Genomic DNA, 25,503 nt, shown 5'->3' with positions numbered 1-25,503 from the left:
AAATAGGTACATCATGCATATCCAGGTGGGTATATCTTATGAGGTGCTAATAAGATCATAAGGTGAAGGGAGGCTCCAAAAATAACCTTCTGCTCCCCAGTTACTGATTGACCTCTGAAGGTATACATATATTTACATGTTAACTGCAGACCCTTTTAAGCTATTGTATTAGCTCACTCCACCAGCTGCCATAAAAAAGGCAAATATACCCAGTTTTATGTGGCAGATGAACCAATCTTTAAACTTTGATTCAACACATGACATGTATTGTTTCCTGAACTATGTAGTCTTAAAGCATAAATTGTTTATAAAACACAAAATAATATACCCACTTATTTGTAGTTATAAAAGACAACGCTATGCATGTGAACTAGTGTTTGTCAGTTAGAAAGGCATAAATGGTATCTACAATACAATAAAATTCATCTAGTCTCCTCATATGCAGTCAATGACCCAGCTCAAGGTAGGCTGTGTGTAGAGGAAATACCCACCAATAACTCATGATACATGAAAAGCATTCAGAAATGGAATTTAATAAACATGGTGTATCCTTTACATGATAATTTACTTCAAACGTGAGAAAAAAAAAAATCTCTTTCGAATGTTCAATCTCAGCAATCATGTAGAAGGAAACGGATTATTGCTGAATTCATATTCCTTGATTCCAGCAAAATGGACCTGTGGTCTGTGACCCAGTGGCTCAAGTAATTCAACAGTGTAGAAAAAGAGAATCATTCAGGAGTTTTTAGATAAACTATTTTGTATTTTACATATGACTAATGTCCTAAGCAGATGTTGGCATGATGCTGGAATCACATGGAAGCTGGCGGTTCTAACGCAAAACACCATCTTATATTCCTGGTTCTGTATCGAAACTGAAACCTTAGTGGGGGAATGTAAAAAATTAAATACAAAAATAATTGTAAAACAGGGACACTGCAAGGGCAACCCATTAACTAGGTTGAGGGAATAATTGCTCCAAGTTTCTCACAAATCATACATCTTCATAAATAAAATTAAGTGCGGTCCATGTCCCAGTTCTATTCTGCCATGCTAGCAATCTTCAATAACGAGGGAGCATTTGGTTTTATACTTTTTCAATAAAGTGGATGGCCTAGAGAGCCATTTGATCTGCTCCAATTGACCTCAGTGTACAACAATGCAACAAAAAGAAAAATCTTAAATATTTTGCACCTGTATACGCCATAGCTTAAGCAGTAATGGACTTGTAACATGACAATTTGAAACACAAAGCAAATTGGCTTAGAACAAAACTAAAACAATTATTAATATTTATGAATCTTGACCATTAAAAACAGTCACATTTTTACAACTAAACTCTTCCCATGCAATCCCTTTCACTGGATACATTTAAAAAAGGGTATATTATTTTAATGTTCTACCAAATTAATTGGATATTTGGCCTTTAAAAGATTGGGAATCAATGGACTGCATTCGTTAAAATCAGCCAACTTTAGTTGTCCGATGACGTCCTCTTATAACTCATTGAAGTTCGGCGAATATAGGCCATATTTATAGAAAGTATCAAAAAAATAAAACCCTAAAACAAGGGGAGGCAAGCAAGCGAGAGTAAAAAAATAAAATAAAAAGCTAAAATACCTGCAGTCCTCTCTCTCCTCCCTGTACGGACACGTATTGCTAATTTAAAAGCGTACAAACGTAGTATTAATGCAGAAGCGGTGGGTGGGACTCAATGCCTCCGTTGAGAAACGAGTCATTAAAAACACAGCTGCAAATGAGGAGAAAACGTTACAAAAGCAGCATGGAGAGCCCTGCGCTTCTGTGAGATGTGACGACCCCTGAAGTACATTTAAGAGTTCAAACTCAATTCAGATTCCAAAGTGCCTCTATGACGAACGGTCCGAACCGACAAATGAATACAAAAAAAGAAGAAGCAGTTAACGTATGCATAATGTATCTGCCAACTGCACCCTACCCCCACAAAAAAAAGATTAACATTTATCGTTTCGGTAAAAATTAAATATAGTATAGTATGTTCTTTTTTTTTCCTTTTTAAAATGATACTTTCCTACCATAGTATAAACAAAATGTACAATTGTAGAGAGCCTAAGCACTGCCCAAACTCTCAAATTCACAGTTAGCAATTTGATGTCAACGTCTTCGGTACAGTGGGAATTGCACAAACCAGAGGCTAAGGGGGGAAAAAACTGTGGGGGGCTATGTAGTAATAAGACAGGGACACCACTAGATGGCGCTTGGATCTAAGGAACACAGAAAAATATTGCACATGATTGGAGCTTCCGAGGAGCCAGATTTCCTTTCCCTCCCTCCCGGGTGTCCTCAAGCGATGTGAGGGGCTCCTGCGAAAGCATTGTGAGCACATCGCAAGCCAACGCCTCGGGATGGTCGTGAGGTCATCAAAGCCAGCCCTGTCCATCCCGAAGGTCCGGTCCACGGGGGGCCAAGTGAGGCTGTGTCCAGGCGTCCGGAGAGGGGTATGCGTCGGGGTCGGGGTGGGGCGTTTTGTGTACCACTCGTTGCAGTAGTTGTAGTAGTAGCAGTTGTAGGTGTGTTTTCTACAAATTGGGTGGCACAACTCGAGTTGCGCTGTGTGGGTCTTGGATAAGTGCATTTCAGAAGACATGGCCTTGTTGTAGAAAGGGGGAGGGGGGTGGGGGGGTGGGGGGTGGGGGGGAGGAAAGGGTGGGTGGGGTTGGTGGTCATCGGTAACTGTCCAGCACTTAAGGTTCTCAGTGGAGGAGAGCCCCCCTCCGTCTGGCTTTCCTCAAAGACAGTGGTGGTCTGCTGTTAGGGTCTGTGAAACCTTTGAGAGACGAGACAGAACATAAATACACATTACCAGTGCGTTGGAGCATTGCAGCCATTTGAATTTGACCATTTCGCTGGAGCTCATCGGGGCAAAATACAGACCAGTGACTCCCAAGCTGGGTGCCGGGACGACAGGCGAGGAAGCGGTGAAAAATGACTTCATTTTTATATTTTTGATATAGTTAATTGCCTGCCGAGACTAACTTTCCATTCTCGCATTCATGGCTTTCACATTTACACCCCCAGTTGGAGTACTGCGGTTATACATAATTGTCACAATAGACCTGAAATTGATGCTGGGAATGCACAAACAACCGTTGTTTTCACTTACGGTTTCTGTTCACTACGTGGAGTACCGTCTAAATAAAAATAAGATGCGAGCAATGTGTTGTGCCGTCGGTGGTGACAATACGATACCGTGGGATGAAAGGTGTAACGTTTAATAGGCTCCCAGTTGACGTAAAAATATCAGGAGAGACAAGTGAATGCCTACATTCCCACCTGCAGCGATCGCTTTTTAAATCAAAAGGTTAGATTATCTTTGTAGTACTGAAAAGCACCAGAGCAAACAAAAACGGCACATTCAACTATGTTCAACTGCTTAGGTAACTAGCAACTCTCAGTACAAGCATGTGAAGGTATTGACACTTTGTTTACAAGGGAGGAGCGATTATCTATCCATCTATATTATCAGGGACTAAATATTGTAGCAACATAGATTTTGTGTCCAACACCATTCTTACATTTGGGCTTAAAATGGGTAAATGCAATCACATACCTGGTTAAATGGCGACTTGACTCGTGCACCTCCATCTCGTTGCTCTTGAAATCGTTGAGTTCCTTTCTTATGGCCGCCTGTAGGGGACAGAAAATTCACTTGAGTCAGCGCGAGAGGTGGCAAAGAAGGAACACACCCACGCACACACGCATACACAAAAAAAAAGGAGGAGTCCTAATAGTCTGTCTGAGCATCATGTCCACTGGGCCCATGGCCACCGGTAATTCTAATCCATCTCAGCATTAAGTCATGTGCCAGCGCCAGGGAGGGGGCAGCAGCGGCCGTGTGGATGTCTTTCTATCAGCGTGCCTCGGCTGTCTCCGGCCTTGGTCAAAGAAAAACTCTTGGAGGAAGAGAAAGAGGACCAGACCTCTGGGGCTCAGCACTGCTGTTGCAGACCATCTCGCAGCAGAGCACAGGGTGTACACCGTTCATAGGGACATGCATGCTGTGGCAATGAGTCGAGTAGGCCCGAGGTCTGACCTGACGGGGGTCTCACGAGCGACACCACTGAGGAAGACCGCCGTGCTTACGGGATGAAGGAGCAGCGTTAAGAGTCAGAGGCATCATGGGAAATGTAGGCCAGGGAGTAGCAGTGAGGGCGTGTGCCAACAGTGTGCGAGTGAGCAGGGAAGCAGAGGATAAACTGATGAACGATGAACGTACAAGTCAGCTACGATGTGAGGCCTTGGTAGTCTTTCAAGTCATGTTTTTCTTTTGGATAAGGATAAAGGATTTTTTGGGATATTTGGATAAAGACGAACGGTCCTCAACATACACATGGTTCAATTAAAACCCTGGAAATAACCAAAACAAAAATGTGTGGGTGAAAGTAACTAAAGCTGCACAGTGAAAAAGGTCTGGGAGGCGTTGCCCTCTGCTCCCATACTGGCCTTGTCGGCTGCTGTCAGGCGGGTCCAGGGCTTGTCGGCCCTCCTGTCGTAGTCCTGGGCGTCTGACACCTCCACGTAGTCACTGAAGGCGATCAGGATCTTGGCCTGCCTCAGCTCCTCCACCGTGGGCCTCGTGCTCAGCTGAGGACGGAGGAGAAAAACATGATATATATTATACAATACACTATAGACTTCTATCATGACAACCCTTCACCCCCACCACAAACACCTGGAAGTATCTTTGATTTGTGCAGCATGTGACAGAGATTTTCCATAAAATAAAAAATTAAATAAAATGGCAGCAGTGCCATTAAAAAAGGCAAATGTGCATCAATAGCATCTGCATGGTAGAGAGGCCAGCTTGACATGGACTAAAGGGCCAAGGTCATTAGGACAGGAGCCTCTCCCACCCCCCGGAGACTCCTGGCATCAATAGCCGGGCCTGCCACTGACTTCACTTCTCGTCTCATCGTGAGTCATTAAGACTCAGGTGGCCTATTTCATCACCTACAGGAACGCGTGCTGCGTTCAATATGTTGTGGCACTTTTTCCATAGCCACCGCAAGCTATTTCGGGCTTACCTTGCGCGATAACCTTCGTTTGAGCTCCCGCTTCTCCTCCAGCTCCTCCTGCTCGTTGCGAGCTGTGGAGAAACACGTGAGAGGCAGGGGTGAGGCGGGGACATTGGGCTGCTGTGGTTGGCTGGTGGCTTGTATTCTTTTAGAGAGACACGCTGGCCTACAAATGTGAATTCCTTTCCTTCAGGAAATTGTAAAAATGGCGTCTGTGTTTCTGTACACAACAAGACAGACATTTCATTGCAGCGACGGAGAAAAGCAGTTTTAAATTAAAGAAATGTTTGATAAAAAAATAAATTATGTGAGAAAAACCAGGGTCCTCAATCACAAAGCTCCAAATCTTAAATCCTTTGCTTCACTCATCCCATCAAGAATTTGTGCTGAAATAAAAAAGTATGTGTGTGACGAGTGAGCAGCTCAACTCATCACTCGGGGAGTCCATCAGCGCACCCTCCCCCAACCCCCCAGTCTGCCAATCACGCCTGGGCCGTGGGGGAGAGAAGGGGCCGCGGTTAGAATCAGTCGGTGGCAGGCTACAGAGCCCATTCCCTCTGATTCTGAGCGTGGTTGAACTGCCAAACCCTTCTCCCTGGACACTGCTCCCACTGAGAGACCCGCAGCCAGCCTAGCCTTCTCCCTCACACACATAAAAGGAAAGGCAGGAGACTGGAATTTTATCCAAGAACGTGTTTGTCGCAAGCTTTTCAAAACAAGGCTTGCCAGGCGACCACAGCAAACGACTTGTTGTTCCAAATGTAGATTCCTAAACGGTTCGAGGGTCATTTGTCGACTTAAAAAACAACCTAAAGGGGTTATTTAAATTAAAGCCGAGAAATTGTAGCGCTTGAAAGAGAATCTACTTACGTTTGAGGATGTTCCTCTGTTCCAGCTCCTCAGCCGTCGGCCTTTGACTCAATCGCCTAAAAGGAAACGCAAACAAAAAACATCTGTGGTCAGGACAAGCTTGTTTAAAACGCATTGAAAGACTACGACACTATGGTTCACTAACCAAACTCCAAAATTAAACGCATTACACACACACTCCAGTGCCCATTATCGTCATCATCTCCATGAACCGTCATGGTCCAAAGGAAAACGTCTGCAAACATTGAACCGATAACTAACGTTTAACTCTTTTTAAAAAGGAACAACCAAACGGGCCAACTGCCTGACAGAAATGATCACATCTCGGCTCAAATGGGAGCTAAATTCCCTTCCTTAACATTTCTGTCCATTAATCACTTCTACACGTTGACACACAACCCTCTGTGTCACATGTGTGTGTCTGCGCAAGCGAGTGTGTGACAGGCACGTGGGAATCATCAAAAATGCACAATTCTGTATGAAACCACCATGTCACCCTAAAAAAAAGAAGTCACAAAAAGTGACCAAGTCAAATTTCCAACCCCATAAATTGTGGAAGTAGTTTTGTAGAGCCTTCCACCTACTTCCCTTTTGCATTAAAAAAACCTCCAGCTTAACAAGGCTCTCTCAAAGCCTCCTGGTTGGAGGTCAACGCCAGTACTGCAGGGCTCAAAATGGCCTCAAGTCAAGTGGCCCGTGCCTGGGATCACACCGGAGGGCTGAGGCTGTGTGTGACAGGAGGGGCAGGGAAGGGAAGGGGCGCCCTTGACGTGCGTTCCTCAGCCGATGGCCCCGCACGTTGGCTGGGGGAGGCGGGCGGCGTCCCCTGGGCTCTGCGGCGTGTGCTTAACACACGTGTGCCGACACACGGGCGAGTGCAACAGGAGCAATGATGTTCCTTCAGTTGTTGGCTAATTTATAATTTATCTAATGAGAAGTTTGCTCTCAATCCTCGCATCCCCTCATGTTACGAGTAGGCCACCACAGGGCACAGAGCTTGAGTATATAGGAGCTGTGATTCTATAGGCAGGAAAGGGAGGATAATCAGCCAGTGTATGGCGCCCGCAGCCTGGCCACCGCCCCCCCCCCCCCCCCCCAATGAACCTAGGCAACCCTAGGTTCATCCTGGAATGCTGGAATGCTTGGATAATCCGTATTCAGGGGCCAATCATACCAAAGGGCCCCTGCATCCCAGTCCAACTGTCAGATGTCTTAGCATCGAGAGCTGCGCCTGATACAAATCACTGAAGTAGGAAGGACAATTGGATGACTATGCTTCGACCGGCCGAGGAAATGCATGCAACGGCCCCGTCTTCATTGATATTTTGATGATTTTCCTTCATCGTCTTACATAACACACTATGCTCCACTGGATGTCTGGAGCAATGCAAGCTCAAGCACATAGAGAATATCTGATTGGAGATCAGTCTCACATTGCATAAATCTTGTTCTTGTGCATTTATAAAGCCATAGAGAGGGAATACATTTTGATGAATATATTTAGAGGCAGCAGTAGAGCAAGAATGAGAGATACGTTCTAGAGATGCATTAGATATGGCCAATTTATAGTGATTAAAATATAATCTAAGAAGTAAAAATATAAAGGAAACACTGTGGATGACTAACAGTTTGGCTTTTTAAAAAAAAGGTACACATGGTTCTCTTGCTCACTTCTCTTGTGTCACCCAACGCACAAGGACAAAAAAGGAGACCAAATACATTGCCGTCGTAGCGGCCTGGATGAGCGTGCGTGAAATCAATTTTTGCTTGGCCTGTCGCGGCGAGAGCGCGTTCAATGCGCACAATGCGGATGGTACGCAATGCCGCATTTAGAACCGTGCACGTGATGACATTGTACAGGAGGACCCGGGGAGGAACATGACGAGCCAGGCTGACAGAAGGCCTTGTGGGAACAGGCGGCACGGGGGGGGGGGGCAGTGGCTTGCGCGCCAAATCTCTCAAGACAACAGTCCCACCCTTTTCTGGCAGTGTCGTTATCCATCCCTCACAGTTCTTTCATTATTTTCTCAACACTTGCTTAGGTCTTTCTCAATTTTGCACGGAGCAGTTTTGGCAGCGTTCTCCAGCACCTAAACGTCTCGTGTTCCCACGGCCGCTAGAGTGCACCGAACACAGCCACGTCCGGGTTTGGTTACGTGTGAGATGTTAGACCTTATTCACGTGACAGATTTCTTAAGTTACAATAAAAAAAAAAATGAACGCTACAGTACCAAAATGTAGACGTAATGACTACAGTGCAGAGCTGGCTCCTCGGGCCGGTGTGCACAAGAGTGTGCGTGCGCGTGCATGTGTGTAGGATCACAAGACATGCATCACTGTGGTGATTCAGTGAGTGAGGGAAGATGGCAGGCAGAAGGCAGGGAAAGGGAGCCTGAGAGAGTGCGACGTGAGTGAGAGAGGGGAGAGAATGAGCGAGAGCGAGACAGCAGGAGTGAGAGGGAGAGCGGGAGAGCACGAGCGAGGGAGAAAGTGTGCCCGCACAAGATCCGAGAGAGAAATGATGCATTGCCGAAATTAGGTCAGCTCCATTTTCAGTGGTTTACTTTAAGGATAGGGGCGAGCGTGTCATGCAGGGAGGGTGGGCGTTTTGTTTTGTCTTTTTTTGCGGGGGGTGGGGGGGAAAGGACAACAGTTTCCAGTGAAAAAGTTCACATTGACAGGGAGTTTGGGCTGAGTCACAGCTGTGCACGTCAGGGTATGAGGCCGGTAATGACGCGACCCCGGAGCCACTGCCTGGATTTGGCTGTGCAGGGTTGCAACGGCCGCCCAGCTGCTGTTGGGCGAAAAGCCTTGCGGTATAGAAAGATTGGCTTCCTGAACAAACCACCACCATTGATGGGGAATGGGGATAATAAAAAAAAATGACAATAAACACAGAAAAGGCAGTTCAATTAAAAAAATAGGAATGTTGATCAAAATGTACACCAAGAAACATTGACGCATTCGTTCCAATCTAAACCCGTGGAGCGCTGAACCAGGACCAGAGCCCCCCACCCCCCGTGCAGAGCATAGAGGTGCAGCCATCTCACCGCGTCAGCTTGGTGCCGATCTGCTGCCGGGACTCGGTCCGCTCCTCGTCCGTCTGCACCGGCAGGATGTTCTTCTCCTCCAGCTCCCGCTTGGAAGGCCGGTTGCTCAGCTTGATGGCCAGCGAGTCTTTCCTGAGCACCTTCAGGGCCAGGGTGCCTGGGTGGGGGAGGGGGCAGAGACGGGGGGGCGGAGGTCCTGTTAGAGGTGTACTGAAGCCCAGGACGACCAGGGGGTGGTCCCTGGGAAAGTACCAGGCGACCACCTGGTGCCACCTCTCCGGTCCACTGTGAAATGCTTGAACATCGTATTAGTCCGTAATAACAAATTATTACAACAACGTTACAAGGATAACATTCAGACGGCTCGATCTTTTTGACCATATATATCTTGCCACCTTTAAATTCTTAATCACTGGCCTCTCCCACACCTATCTAATGTTATGCTAGAGATAAACCCCATTTTTTGAGGACACAACAGTGTTATTGCCGTCCTGTTGCAGTGAGTCCTTTGTACAGGTTTTCCTAAGTATCAACTTATGTTGGTCTTGAAGGAGTATTGAGATTCAGAACATGTATTTTATTCTAAATGAATGCTATAATAAGACCCATTTAGCAGATGTACATACTGCTTCTTCACGGTTCGTATGAAACTGACTTGGGGGCAAAGACAGATGCCAAATAACATTGAGGTGACCTTGTGTAGGAAATAGTGAGGAGAGGGAACATGGAGCAATGGAAATGTGAGCAAGTCACAAGGTATAAATCTTAAAATGTTCTGCATCCATTTTTTTTTTTTAAATGCAACTATATATTAGCAACCTTATTAACCAAATCCCTTTTCAACCATTAAGTAGACCCTTGTTCTTGGGACAGTTTAGACTGGACTCGGACACTTTGTCGTCTCGTCTGACCATGCACTGTAACCCTCGCAACCACGCGATTCAAGTCGGACGCCACTTCTACCTTTCCTATAAAAGCTCCAGCTGGGAAGCATCCCGCTCGGGGGCCACGTACTGGTGAATATGTCGTCGTCCTCATCCTCTTCGTCGTCCTCGTCGTCCTCCTCGTCCTTGTACATGCTGGGCAGGTCCTCGTAGTCCGACTCGCTGGGCAGGTTCTCCTTGTCCTCCTCGCAGTCAATCATCTGCGAGGGGACTTCCCTCCTGTCCAGCATGGAGCACTGGCTGCCGCCGCCGCCGCCGTGCAGCGCAGAGCTGGGGGCGGGAACACAGGGACTTTAATATAGCACCGCCGGTCTTAAAGACGACGCGGTCTTGGACGTAAGAGGACTGGGGATGGTGTTAGGTGGATTCGTTAGGGTTAACCTGGATTCACCTGATTGAGATCAACGGCCGGCGGATAAACATTTTGTTTTCGGTGCATTGTAATGTGCGTTCAACGGGCTATCACTAGGGGACCGCCCGTAAAACGTCCTGCTACTTTAGCCACAAGCTTAGAGACAAAACCGCAAAAAAAAACAGGGTCACAATGTATATTTTCAGAGGGACAATTTGGGCCAAAGTTGAGTGTAAACATGGACTTTAAGACTCCCCGGAATGTAACGGCTCAGCCACACGGCCTTTCATGGCAACATGGAATCGAAACATCCCAAGCATTTGGACGATTTGTAAATAGCATTGGGTTAGTACCCTTTTTAGTCGGGGGTTCAAATGTGTTTCGAGGTGATAAAGAAAAAAAAAAAGAAAACATCTGTTGTGGCTTGTGGTTACATAATACCCAATCCACTATTCCCTTCCGCAGTCTCCAAATACCAAGAAACCCGCCTGTGTATAGAGCAGCTGGTCATGTTATGTCAGGCCAGCTGCTAGAGGGGTGCCACACACACAAGTAGGCCATATGGCCCTGACGGCTACATCAGTAGCATGGGGCAGCATCCTGACCCTAATACTTTCCAGAGCCTTGAAGATGACTGGACCTCAAACTGCTACAAGGAGGCAGCAGGTATCACACCCCGACCCCCCCACCCCACCCCATGAGAACGACGCTGGTACAGGCCTGGGCCTTTTTGGGTTAATATTTGTTGAAATCCTCTTTACATCCCGACAGCAGTCAATAAATAAAATGTGTTGAAAAATGCAGGTATATGTTGCAGTCGCAGGCCTGTCATAAGCCTACTTGTCCGTATTGGAGGAGTCTTCCACAAGGCTAGGTGGACCCGTTGCTAGAGCAAGCGAGCAAGTCCCAATATTTTGGGGGAGTGACTTTGTAGAGAAGTCAGAAGAGAGTTGGATTTTTTCAGATGGATACTTTCAAAATCCATCTTACTCTGGCTGCTTTCTCCAAATTGCCAACCCTAGCTTTAAATGGGATTATGATTTATATGCATGTCTCCAGTCGTTTATGCTGTGTGTGTTTTCAAGCCTGTGCTTGTTTCTGATGTTTCACCGACATCTGCATCCGTTAGCAATCTTAACCATTTCATATTTCAGACCCCTTTCCCCTCGAGGAAAAGTAGATAACTTGTAAATTTGCAATAGTAAATACGAATTTGCCCTGAATGACTTGACTGGTTCAATAAAAGGTTCAAACCATTAATAATAAAGATAAACGGCGATGCTTCGTCCAACAGCAGACACAAGGGAGCAGTGTGATTTGGAGTTGGGACAGACCCAAACATCAACAACAACAAGGTTCCACCGACCTCTCAAACCTCTGCATGGAGAGGGCCAGTGTCTTGTTGAGCTCCTCGATAATGCGGCTGGGCCGGTGGATGCTGCCGTACTGCAGCTGCATGGGGTGGCCGTGGCTCTGGCGGTGCAGGCTGGAGAGGCCTGCCAGCTGGGAGGCCAGCAGGGCGGCGGCGGGGTGGTGGTGATGGTGGGAGAGCAGGCCCTTTGGAGGGGGACACTTCTGGGGGTAGCCGCCCAGCGGACTGGGGGACACCGAGGAGGAGAGGGAGTCGATGGAGCCGCCGGGGGGCATGCAGATCATCACCTTCTTGGGAGGCAGAGGCGGGGAGAGCTTGCCCCCGGGCATGCGGGGCAGCCGGATCAGCTGGCAAGAATCTAGACGGGAGGTTATGGAAGGGACGGAGATGAGTTGGAACACACGGTGAGCAAATAACGTGTTCAAATACATGCATTGCTTTTCAAATTAACTTCATCCACTTCATTAAGGTCCCCTGGATGTTTCCGATTGGTAATTAGTACTCAAACTGCCTGGTTGGCGGATCAGGAGTGCCGGGACTCGGAGCCCTTCCCAGGGCAGAGAGGTGGGAATTAGGCCAGGCTAATGCTCCTCCTCACTGAGCCACAGATTGACAATGACAGCCCAGATGACCTTACCACTGGGGGGATTTAATGAGACTACTTTAATCCCCCGCACGTGTCGTGGGAGAAAGTGGGACCCAAACAGAATAGAGGTAATCCCAGTTTACACAACCATACAAACCCTGCTCAAAATAAAAAATAAAAACACATTCTGGGCCGCATAAATACAAATATCCTTGGACAGTTTAAAACAATATGCGGCTCCTAAATAGTAAGGTATGTTGTTCTAGGAAAAGCCTCCTTTACAATAATATTTTATTTATCCCATGTGCCAGCAAGTGGCGGACAGCAGAATCAAAAAAACACTACAAAACTCAAAAAAAGACATGCAGTGCAGTTCTATATAGCCTCTAGATGGCTATGGATCAAGAGGGGAGATCTGGATGAGGGTGTATGAGGTTAACAGACTCGAAACACCCAATGACCCCGGGTTCCATCACTGATGTGTCTAAGTTCATCAATAGATGTTTAATAAACTGAACAAATACATGTAGTGCAGTTCTATATCCACCTTATTCCCAGGCTAAGCAATGCGCGCCACCATGACGACCAGTCCGGTATCCCACTCTCGGTTAGAAGCGAGAATACGTAGCTGGTAGTACTTTAGTGAGAGGATGAGTTCGGTGTGTAGTCACCGTCGACTTGCCATTTTGACCTAATGTAATATATAACTTAACTAATATATAACTAATATAACTAATATAAAACTATTGCCGTAGCCTTCAAGATATGCGCTGGCGGTGCAAATTTTCTAGCTGCTACAGTGTTTCCCATACATAGACCAATGTGTGGCGCAGCGCCACAGATTCAACAACGAGCGCCACAAATTGATTCCGCTTTTTTTATTTAAACGCGATTTTTAAGTATAAATACTTACTGATAAATGTCACGCCAAAAAAAAGAAAAATACCCGTTAGATCTCTCGTTGCTTCGGACGACCGCTAAATTGCTGCGGCTGTCACCCCCCCACCCTGTCAACAACTCCGCCAGCCTGTACCAACCCTCCCACCCCTTCCCCCGTCAACAATCCCGTCCGTCCGCAACCCAACACAACAATCCCGTCTGCCCGCAACCCAACACAACAATCCCGTCTGCCCGCAATCCAACACAACAATCCCGTCCGCCCGCAACCCAACTCCCCCCCCCCCGGTCAACAATTTCACCCGCGGACCCTGTTATAATAATAGTAATGTAAGCATTATAAGATTCTACAGAGACTCACTCCGGCCAAAAACCAAAAGTTGCCAACCCTGCAGGGGGGCACCACACATTGCTACCTGGTCTGTGGGAAACACTGTGCTATGTAAACAGCACTTGACCGGAAATGGAAAACCAGCGGGCCACTATGAATCATGGGAAATAGATCGGTCGCGGAATAAGGTGGATAGAGGGGTGGGGGGGGGGGGCTCACCTGTGCTGTGGTTGGAGATTCTGGAGAAGGGCTTGGGCGGCAGGGCGGGGGGCTGTTTGTGGTACAACGGGGGCTTGGCCGGGGTGTTCTGAAGGTCACCTGGGTACGTGAAGGACTTCTTGGCCGGCCGGACCATGGCAGACTTTATGGTGGGCTCCTGAGTACATAGGCCGCCATCCATGGAAGACCGGAATTCCACTGTTGCTTGAAGAAAATCAAAAGAGTTGAATAATGTTAGGGAATATTGGGGGAGGGAGGAAAAAAAAGAAAGAAAGAAAGAAAGAAAGAAAGAAAGAAAGAAGTAACACAGGCAAGATCTCTCACAAAACAAAAACCACAGAATTTTAGTAAAGCTAAGACGCCTTGTACTTTGGACGTGGTTTTTAATTCTATTCATAGCCTTGACAACCCTTTCATTCGCTGTACATGACACAGAAGATGGCTGACAGCGCTACTTGCAAATGCTATTTTTACCATCATTCTTATTTCCAGGATTAATGGAACTAATAAACACGCATGCATAGTGTCGCTTCCTTTGCGTTCTGTGAGAACCTATGCATACATTTTTAGACAGCCCGCATGCTGCAGCCCCCCCCCCCTCCACCAAAGCCTTTAACAATACAGCGGTGCTTTGAAAACAACAGCAAGGGAAAATTAGATTTATCTCGGCACTGCGCATCAATCAACTGAGGCCTGACAGTTTCGACTCTGGCACAACAAAAGAAGAGGAGAGAGAAACGATAGGAACCCACTGCATCGGTGAAAGTGCCAAAATAATTGTGTGTCTAAGGAGTTTTAGCTACGGGCTGGGGGAGGCGAGAGAGAGAGAATCTGTGGGGTTTAAGATTCACGTCCAATACAATTATTTTAGGTCCAAAACTTTGAAGTGAAGGTAATTTGGTGGTAAATAAATTGCGGGCTTTATTGTGTCAGAGTGACATTTTATCTATGAAAACCCTTGGATTAACCAGGTTCTAAGGTGCCATGACAAACACTACCCAGACTAAGGATGATCTTTAGAAGGGGATGCATACAGCAGCAGAGCCTTGATTATATGGAGTTTGAAAAGACCTTTGGCATTTAATGCTAGATCATATCCAGATGTATTCACACCAATAGGGAAGAGCATCATCCAGGTGTAACATTAGCGTCATTTGTATTGCCTTCAACTATTAAGTGGTTCTTTTAATAAGATCTCCGACATGAAGAAGCAGTAGGCTGACATGTCAAATGACCACTCGTTCGCATACTCCATAATAAGTCTTTAGCGGGAAGCACAAACAGTGTGAACGAATAGGAGTCCATTAATACACTAAAGTCAAAGTCAAAGTCAAAGTGTCTTTATTTGTCCCAACAGGGAAAATTGATTTGCAGCCGGGAAGATCCACACATTCAAACACATACACAAATAGACAACACCAAATAACATGTAACATATAACGTATCATCATGGGCAGATTAAAGGGACCTACTGCAAGATAAGATATGATTCAAAATGCCAATAATGTACACTGTACAAACAAATAAATAATAAATAAACAGCAGGGGCCTAAAGTGCAAATACAACAGGTTACAACAGCCATAAACAGTCTGTATATACATACAATTAATTATCTACTGTTTAGCAACTGAATGGCCGTGGGGACAAAGGAAACCTTAAATCTCTTGGTGCGAAGAGCAGGCACCTTCCACCGACGGCCTGAGGGCAACAATATAAACTCAGACTGGAGGGGGTGATCCACACACTCCCGAATCAAGGGAGCCTTCCTAAGAACTTGCCTGCTATACATATCAGTAAGCTGCATTTGACTCCTCCCTGTAACCTTACTGGCCACTTTAACAAGGTTGGCGAGCCTGTTTTTATTGGCCAGAGTCAGGTTTCCATACCAGGCAACCACACAGAACATAAGAACAGATTCAATGAAGCTTCTATAAAAGAGGGTCATCATCTCCGAACAGACATTAAAAGAATACATTTTTCTCAGAAAATAAAGCCGTTGCTGTACTTTCTTTGTTGTGGAGGCAACATGAGCGTCAAAACACAATTTATTGTCAACGACCACTCCCAAATATTTATAGCTGTCCACCAGCTCAATCTCTGCACCTTTAATGCTGGTTAATGCAGGACAAGGTTTGGACTTCCTAAAACTGATAATCATGTCCTTCGTCTTTGACACATTAATATGAAGAAAGGATTTATCACACCATGATACAAAATCATTTATGACGGACCCATGCAACAGCTGATCCTCTTCAAGAAGACTCACGATGACGGAGTCGTCAGCAAATTTAATAATGTGACTGTTAGCATAGTTGCTGCGACAATCATTCGTGTACAATATGTATAATAAAGGGGAGAGACAACATCCTTGAGGAGATCCAGTGGAGGACTGCAGCTGATTTGAAAGGGAGCCATTTACCCTCACACACTGGGAACGGTTTGTTAAAAAGTCTAATATGCCTAAAATGTCATCGCCTCACAAGACCAGCAGTAAGATTTGGTGTAAAAAAAAGGAAAACCACCGAAAGCACAAGACTAAATGTGCATTCCAAGAAATTACAGATGGAGGATTTGGGCAACTTGAAACAGCTTGACCTCCTAAAGAGACCTCCGCGCTTCGCAAATCCTGACAGCGGTTGTTGGACCTTCTGAACCACCCCAAGCATCATGACAGATGAGGACACGCCGGGCTGTGGGGTAGTTCAGGATTCTGGACATCGGGTCTCATTTCCAAGTGAGCCAGTGTGTTATTTATCATTGGAGACCGTTTAACACTTTTCATTCAGTCCTTCTAGTTGCAGAAATCGCTGGTAGCTGCTAGCGCAAGTCGAGGGGAACTGCTAGCCTGCCAATAAAAACAGTTTTACACCCGATGCAAACCAATTATAATGCCAGACTATCGATGTAAATGTCTGTGTTGATAGAATAATATTAGAAATAAAACTATCCTTGTATCGCAATGATCACATTACATTTTGGGGGACTACTTTCTCAGCAGCGGCGGAATTTCACTTTGCTCCGGTGTAGCAACCAATTCACTACAGCAGAAGGTAAACAGAGAAGCGCACTCCAGATAATATCAGTCTGCCACTACCGTAGCTTGCTTCCAACTACAGGGATTATAAACTAAATGCAATGCAAGGCTAAGTTTATTTCTAACACTATTCTATCAACACAGACATTTACATCGATAGTCGGGCATTATAATTGGTTTGCCTCGGGAGTGGGTAAAACACTAAAAAAAAGCAGGCTAGCAGTTCCCCTCGACTTGCGCTAGCCTAGCACCAACGATTTCTGCAACTAGAAGGACTGAATGAAAAGTGTTGAAAACGGTCTCCAATGATAAATAACACACTGGCTCACTTGGAAGTGAGACCCGATCTCCAAAATCCTGAACTACCCCTTTAAGATTATGTAGATTAAGTAACGCAAGAATGCATCTCCAGATATTCTAAGTTTATTTACTGGCGATCCCTGCTAATAGAGATTCTGCCAAATGACAAATAAAATTAAAATAAAATAACAATTAAAATAAAAAAAAAATTATTAAAATAATTCTAGGGAAATTATTCGCGGAAGCCTGCAGGGAATGATGGATTGGATGATTGATGGACTAATTATGCAGCCATCTTGAGAGAACACTCATCTCGTAATGATGAGAAAATTAAAAAATGGACTCATAATCACGAGCATCGGTGGAAAATCACAGGACTATTTTGTAATGAACGTAGAGACTGATGTCAGCGCACATGTATCCTGAAGTCAGCATGGCGCCCGTCACAACCACAGTTCATTAGGCTTAAGCACTGGATAGTGTCAACTCAAGTAAACCAAGCCTCAGCAGAGATGGCTGACACGCGTTTAATCCTGCATATGGCAGAACCTGGGATGCTTTGGACCCAGATGTGGCAGGTATTGATTGATCACCAGCAATCTAATTTTAGCTGCAATTTCTGACAGTCTCTGGTTAGTAGTGTCACCAATTCACCGGTTTATGTAACTAGGCGAGTATTTAGATCAACTCACCCTTTTCAAAGATCTCCTTCAGCACACCCCTCTTGATCAACTCATCCCTGCTTTGTCTCATTGACATCTTCCTCTCCAGAGCTGTGGAGGGGGGAAAAAAAACTGATCAAATTAGGAATACAAGCCACATGCATTTGGATTTGGTTTTTAAAAAGGCACTAAGGTTATTCATGTTGCATTGGTTATTCGTTGTATTCGTCGGTTCCAAGTGGCTCACAGGATAACCTGAACAGACATCCTTTTCTACCCAAACAAAAAGATACTGCATGCCAATTCTGAATCATTGTCATGGCCGTAACCATTTATCAAACTGATGACTCCTCCAAAATTATCGTTTTATTAATGTCATAAACGGCATTAATAAGAGTAACAAGAGAACAAATGTTCTCAAAAACAAAAGTGTTCAACGATACGGAACACGATAACGCACTACGTACGACCAGGGAAGTCCGTGCCCAGTCTTTTGTGAGATACCAGCAGATGAGCCACACACAGGATCGGCAAATCCCTACAATGAATGCAGGCGGTGCGGCGGCATGTCCGTAATTATAGAAACGTATAATTGAAATAATAAAACAAAAACCACCCCTGCAAAAGGAGCCAATTAGGAAGGGGAGACTGTGGGGACGGTGGAGAACAGCGGAGCCACACTGTGCCAGAAACAGCCTCCGGGCACCGTGGCCGCTGTGTGAAGAGGACAGATCACAGGCCTGGACCGCGCCGCCACCTCTTTACAGGCGTAGCAGCCAGGAGCTCCACCCTGGGCCTGGCCAGATCACCTCACTGGGGCAGGGGGGGGGGATTTATGTGCAACCCACCGGCTTGACCTCTCCGGTCCCCATCCTTTTAGTGGCCCACAGGGCTGCGACCAGCCATGTTATTTATTTTCACTGGTCGATGACGCAAATCAATTATCTTCTTTTCTGATTTATCATCGTGTCTATAAAAGCGCTGTAAAGATCTGTAGCGGGAGGGGGAAAATAATGCCTTGTATTTGCTACTTTTGTGGCGAAGCAGCCACAGAGGACTAAAGTCCTCATTTTTTAATGATGTTAAACAGCAAAGGTAACGGCATCTGGTGAAATACCTGCATTTCTGCAGGCACTAAATATTTGCCTCAATATGTTGACAAACAACTAAAACAAATGAATAGTCCCATCTTTTTATATAATTGCTTCAATAAAACCGTGCAGATTTAAAATAACTAATCCACACTAGAATATTTGGAAACCGTATCAATGTTTGAAAAGGCCAAAGTTATATGATACCAGTAGTTCAGCATCCGTTGAATCGCAACAGCAAGGCGCTTTCCACTAGTGAAAGAGTTTGTGAGGAGGAGAGGACGGGGGTATGGGTTTTGACGAGACTAAAATACTACCCGATGCAGAACAAAGAGTCCCGTTGCATGAAGTGCAGTCGGAGTTGACATAAAAAGATTCTGCAATCAAGACATTCAAGTCATTTGTTTAAAGTGCTGCTGACAAGCAGACTGCATGGATTTTACACAGAACCTCATTTGTCGGAGTGAAAGTAAATAGGTAGTGGAGGTGCTGAGTTTTATCCTCCTCACCGTTGCCAGGAAATCAAGAGCATCCGAGACCCAGTCAAGCCAGGAAGTCAAGAGCTGGCCGGTGCACTTCTCCACCCTTGGGTTTATTGAAGAGTATCCAATTAAAAGTGGGCTTTTTTTTTTTTTAATCAACCTTTAATGTGAGAGGTCAACTGTTAGCCTTTTTTATTTTATAAGATCTGTTTTGAGAAAGACCCAGTTGTCTTGTCTTGAGAATAACTCATGATTGTGTCTGGTACAATTAGACTTCCATTGCCCTCAATCGTTAGCTTGATTTGAACTCAAAACAAAATCCCTTTGTCCTAATTTAGAACAGCACAGAGATCAATGCAGCCTTTAATAGCTGGAGAGATATTGAGCTGAACGAATCTGGCAGGAGGATTATTCATAAGTCTATTTCTCTCATGGTCAACCCCTTTTGTGTCATTGGATAACAAGTGAAGTTCAACACAATTACAATTTGAACTGAGGACCTCCCTGGCGAGTATGGATTAGGTGGCAGCCTTTAAAGTTAAGTCATCCCCCTCCCTCAAGTCTATGCCAAAACCCATGTAAAGCACCAATTCAGATTTCAAGCCAAAAAGCAGAGGAAAAGGCAGCAGCAAAAACATGTTCAAAGATTAAATTCCAAGTGCATACAAAATCGAGACGCAAGAAGTAATTACTTTTAAAAAGGTTTATGACATAACCACTGTGCAATTTAATTTGCACTGTTAAATTATTGAATATTTGGTAACCCTCTTGTTCATAGAACAATAGGCAAGTATGATTTTTACAATCACACTTTTCAATATACACACACACACAATCTTCAAGATAAACATTTCTTTAAAATGCTATTAAACCAAAAGCTTTCATAAAGTTTCAACGTGCCAGGTCCCATAGCTCATCTTTCCAGCATGAAACCAGCCTACTGAGAACGCCAGGGATCAGTCTAATTCTGGACAGACTGTGTTGACACCGAATGTCGAGACCAGTATGGCCCAAGTCACTTCCTGGTCCAGCTGCTCCTGCTCTGCACAGAGACGAGAGGCCTGGATCCTCTGTGCATCTGGAAGAGACCCTAGCTGACAGCATATTAAATCAAGACTGGTTGAATACAGACTGTATTGACTTGAGCAGGCCGTGTGTGTGTGTGTGTATGTGTGTGTGGCTTATAAAAGAAATATATTCCACTGCGAAATGACCCAGATAGGCCGAACACACTAGTGGCCCTGGGGCTTGGTATCTGAAAGTGGAGGCTTTTAGAAAGGCAATTTACTCAGCCTTAGCCTAGCAGAAGACACATTCAATCTTTCATGCGGCCTTATATCAGCAAGAGGCTCCCACCGCAATTCCTCACATTAGGATATGGATCCAACAAGAAGGATTGTGTCCCGCATCAAGGAAACACTCAGTCGGTTGCTCAGACACCTGTCCCACTCACCATTATTCAAAATTGGCCTTAAGCACCAAACTTGGCTTCCACGCTGGCAGCACACAGACAGCACACACACAAACTACCGTCTAGTAGTTTCATTAGATAGTTTTGTGGGATGATGCATGTTGGAGCTGCCACTACGTCACATATTCCACTGCATCCATCACCTTTGTCCAAAGCTTTGAGTTTTCTCCCAACACCAAATTGATTTCTAGTGCACAAACCCCAAATCAACCACAGGCTGATTGAAACCCAGACGGATGCATGACCCATGGTTGGACAAAAGGGAGGGCTGCAGCCCATAAACGCGTATACTTTGGAAGTTGGACATTGCAGGCTAAAAAGGCATGACATAAATAAAAATGAAATAAATAACTGCAGTGATATCAACACCACCACGTCTGTCTCGCAAGTCGTACCGCTCCCTCTCTCCCTCCTAACACCCAAAGAAAAATAAATATAATAATCATTATTAAAATAATAATACTGTGTCCCTACCTACAGAGCTCTGCATGTGCTCATGATCACGGCACATCGGCTGGGTCTCCGCTGTGTTCACACAGTCCAATTACCTGAGATAACATCTGCAGGCCCGGCGGCTGCGGAGCGCGCTGCCAGAGCAGGAAGTATGGGAAAACAACAACTGCAGAAGCGAAAGATCCGACCACTGTGGCCGCTGCCATGTCGCTCGCCTTTAAAACATGAAACATCACTTGAGCAACGTGTTCCACCTGCACAACATATCCAGGAGGAACGCTGTGATATTTGAACGCGCGGATGACTTTTTGAAACTATGCCTACAGTTTTAAGAGTCACATCCATTCAAATGAGGCCAACAAGATGCAAACACAAGTCGAGAACCATGCATTAATTAGGGTGACTCATGTCCCTAAATGGGCATAAGTGCAATAGCCTGTGCACTGTTCCGGTGAGAAACCAGGATCAATACTGACGCATGGGGGACAGCCATGGCTGACAATGCATCGCCCAGCGGAGATAAGCAGCACTCATCCCCCGCTGAAGGGATCTGCATCACAACAATACGCTTTTGAATGGCGACAAAAACGGAGCTCGGGACGGACACTCTGCGGCCCGCTGTTTACAGTGCAGCCAGCCCTGGAGAAATGCTACGAGCACACAAGCCCCGTACATCACACATTCTGGGGTGGTGGTGTACAAGGTTCTGCTGCGGCATAAGAGGATTTCAAACAAAAAAAAGGGAAAAAAAGATTTGACCAACGATAAGAGGGAACCCTCGTGGGTTGGGTGCAAAACAAACAGGACGATGAGAGAGAGAGAGATCACTGGCCTGCTGCAGGGAAAAACAAGGTTTTCAGAACAAAAGCAGGGTTGATGGTCGGTTGCATTGCTGCAGATGACAGTAAAACAATGATGAGAATACCCTTTCATGCACACTTTGTCAGATCCCTTGGGGAAACGGTTTGAAGTGTGCGCAAAGGACACTGTCCAGTGGAGGAAAATATAATACAAAAACATAAAATGTATTCAAAGAGTGAGCCCCCTTGACTTTCCCAAAATAACAGCATCAGCATTTTTGGGTCTAAAAATACACCTTAGCCAAGAGAGAATGCATACCAAAAAAGACTTTGAATATACTGAAGTCGATGGGGACTGCATTCAGTGCTTGAGATAGGAGATGGAAGGCGCAGCCAATGACCAAAGGATCGGGTGACATGCAGTTTTAACGCCAATGATAATGTCTATTCTCCTCCACTCCTGCTTGCTCTTGATATGAAGCGATGTCCAGCGAAGGCGGTCATACCGAATCTAAAACCCATTTTCACTTGTGCACCTGCTCCCCAGCAGGTGACCAACATGCTGCCAGATCACCAGCCAGGCGAAATGAAGGCCACAACTTAAAGGGGCCGCGTCCTTCACCATGCCCTCCTTGGACTGGACCACAGCATTAACAAGAGAGACATGCATGACTGTTTTTTTAATTATTGTTTATATTTTCATTAGTGGATGACAAGCCTCTCTAGACTCCAGAACCGTATGCAGTGGCGTCCTAACCGACTGGGCAGAAGGCATACAACCTTTACTTCAATGAAGTATGCAATGCATGTATACAACCCCATGTAGCCTCACCCAACAGGTGTCCCATGTGACCCAACCATGGCCTCGGAAATATATGTACAGCTGCATCTCCACGGGAAGGGAATGACACAGGAAAACAAACATTTTCCCATACCTGTGTGTGTGTGTGTGTGTGTGTGTGTGTGTGTGTGTGTGTGTGTGTGTGTGTGTGTGTGTGTGTGTGCCAATACACTTTTCAGCCATACACTGGGGGCAAACAATGAGTTCTCATACCTGCAGAAGTCTGCTTGAACTTCTCACTCTTCTTCTTCCTCCACTTCCAGGGCTTCAGCAGCCTTCCCAGAGTGGCGAACTTGCTTCGTCGTCGGATGGGCGGACTGTGGGCACCGGGAACCAGCGACTCGGAGCGCATGGCCGCCAGCCTCTCCACTTCCTCAGCTGTTGGGAAGACAACACAGAACACAAAAATGGGGCGAGTTAAGGGCGAGGGACTAAGTGGGAAGTTAGTGTGTACAGTGTGGGCGTGTGTACCTCTCACGCTCTGTGGGGAAACACATCAACGGGAAAACAGACCCAAGTATCAGACGGCATTATGCATGACTTGCTCCCAGTCAGTAAACAGTCGGAGGGCAGATGACACTGATTGGCTTGAAAGAAAAGCTAACCGTCGGGACAAGCGTTTCATTGGGGATAAGTTTTGTTTTCCCTTTGCTTCCAATCTCTAAATAGCACTGTGTTTCATCCCCCCTTGTACGCATCAAACACCATACTACTTGAAGGTAGCAGACAAACCCGTTAAGTGAAAGGGGAATGAATTTGTTGTGACTTGATTGGAAAGGCTGTAAACAGTGTGCATTCACATAAACAGAATCCACATACAGCGATCCACCACAACACAACTGTGTGTTCCCGTGGTGAGAGAGGGGAGGGGGGGTTGGCAGATAGAAGCTTGATTAGCAAATGAGATCAAATGAACTAAAGAGTGTTTGTTGATGAACAATCAATGAAGGCAATTAAAGGGAGTCATTGGTACCAAAGAGCAGACAAAAAATGAGCAGGTTGATCACAGACACATTCTTGTAGACAACACCAGCCAATGGTAATCAGCCAATGGCTATATTAGGCCTGCCATTCTATCCCCTTCTTTAGCTCCAAACTATAATAAAAAATATATATAATTTAAAAAAAAGGGTTACACTGGGATGGAGTATAAACTACATAACAGACCGCCGTCATCTTTGCCTTGTGGGTCAAAGTGACACGGTGGCTGAAGACGATGGATGGAGATTTAAAGGCTGGCCTCATGGACAGTGTGTGATTGGACACGCAGTATAGCAGCGGAAAAACAGGAGGACATTAGAAGATGTCAACACAAGTGAAAGGCAGCTAGAAGATACAGCCATCTTTAAATATCACCACAGCATCAGTCTCCCATCTGACCACTGAATACCAAACACAAGTGAGCTAATGTGTTGTAACCATAGACAAAGGAAACGTCCAAGAGAAAGAAGTGACACACTGGCATTAGATATACCTACTAGCTAAGCATTTTCGAAATGCTGCCACCAGACCTTCCATAAAAAACTCCAGCTTATTGAAACAGTTCTATCAATTGATTAGAGATTCAAAACAGAGGAATGAAACCCCATTAATCCAAACTATTAAACACCAAGTGGAAATCACTCTGTATGGTGAATGGACATGGATATTAATTACTCTGATCAATCTTTGAACATAATTAGCCAATAGGCTACACCTAAAAACAATTTAATACCGTCATTATAGCAGTAGTTAATAATGTGAAATGTTGAATTAACTCAATATAAATATAAAAACAGACTGGAGCATACATACAATCAAAACTATAAAAATAATACAGTGGCCCTTTTTAACCCATGCTTCGTTCCACTTTGACTACAGTTGAAGGCCCTCATTCTCATCAACTGTCTTTAATCCCTAACACCTGTTGGTTGACCAACAAAATGGCTGTTAACAATGTTGTGACAATATGGTGAGATGCTGGAAAATGTTGGCTTCTAGCAGTTTCCTGCTTATGGTATGAACATGTAATAAGTAACGCATGATACAAGAAAACACAACCCACTGCATATTAATTCAGAAATGAATTAATTTATCCCTAAAAATAAAATAAAATAAAATAAAATGGATTCCAACTAAAACAAACCTAGGTTTGTTGGTCTATTTTGGGTTGTACAGTATATCTATTCGAAATCCATGTATTCGTTATTTATTGTATGGCCCTAATGTCTGAACCGATACACGGCAACACAGGTAGCCTGGAGATGATGAGTAGAGCCTTACACAACTAGAATACATAAGGCACGTCATTGAGCTACACAAATCCACAAAGGGTTTATAGTGACACGAACTACACCGATCTAGGTGACACGTGTGAATTAATTAAAAATAGGATAAGCCTCATAGCATCCCACCTAGCGCCTAGCCTACTCACCGTCCAGAGTATCGTTTCCACGGCTGCAGTTGCTGCAAATGTGTTTGATCTCTTTGCCGATCTGACAATGGATGGTGAATGGCATGTTGTTATTGTGTTGCTGGTGCTTGCTTTGGCCCTTCTTGTTGCCAAGAGACATCATTTTGACAAGGTTAAACGTTTTCTTCTTGGATTTCTCCACCGCCACGGGCGTGTTTGCTCCACACGCCGTGCTAAACCAGGTCCCGTGCATGATGGTGGGCGCAGGATCCACCGTGGGGTAATTGGCCGTCTTAAACAT

At 45.3% G+C, this 25,503-nt stretch overlaps 1 protein-coding gene across 2 annotated transcripts; it reads right to left on the bottom strand.

Moving 5' to 3' along the window:
• Positions 1-551: 551 nt before the first annotated feature.
• Positions 552-25,503, bottom strand: LOC311360902 (phosphatase and actin regulator 1-like; the record flags this gene model as incomplete). 2 transcript variants are annotated; one of them, XM_084481018.1, is made up of 12 exons in its annotated part: positions 552-2,806; positions 3,590-3,666; positions 4,483-4,623; positions 5,064-5,125; positions 5,925-5,980; positions 8,975-9,131; positions 9,989-10,188; positions 11,637-12,000; positions 13,676-13,879; positions 17,703-17,783; positions 23,024-23,188; positions 25,224-25,503. In XM_084481018.1, 12 exons carry the CDS (start codon positions 25,501-25,503, stop codon positions 2,791-2,793), a joined length of 1,803 nt encoding a protein of 600 aa, XP_084337144.1. The 2 variants fall into 2 exon arrangements, with proteins under 2 accessions (XP_084337144.1, XP_084337143.1); XM_084481017.1 differs by lacking the exons at positions 552-2,806; positions 3,590-3,666 and having other exon boundaries at positions 4,426-4,623; positions 9,938-10,188; positions 13,676-13,873.

This window comes from Micromesistius poutassou, assembly GCF_964030765.1.
Source record: "Micromesistius poutassou genome assembly, chromosome: 16".
NCBI lineage: Eukaryota > Metazoa > Chordata > Actinopteri > Gadiformes > Gadidae > Micromesistius > Micromesistius poutassou.
The sequence above is the reverse complement of the archived record's forward strand: the minus strand, read 5'-3'. Positions and strand labels throughout refer to the sequence as shown.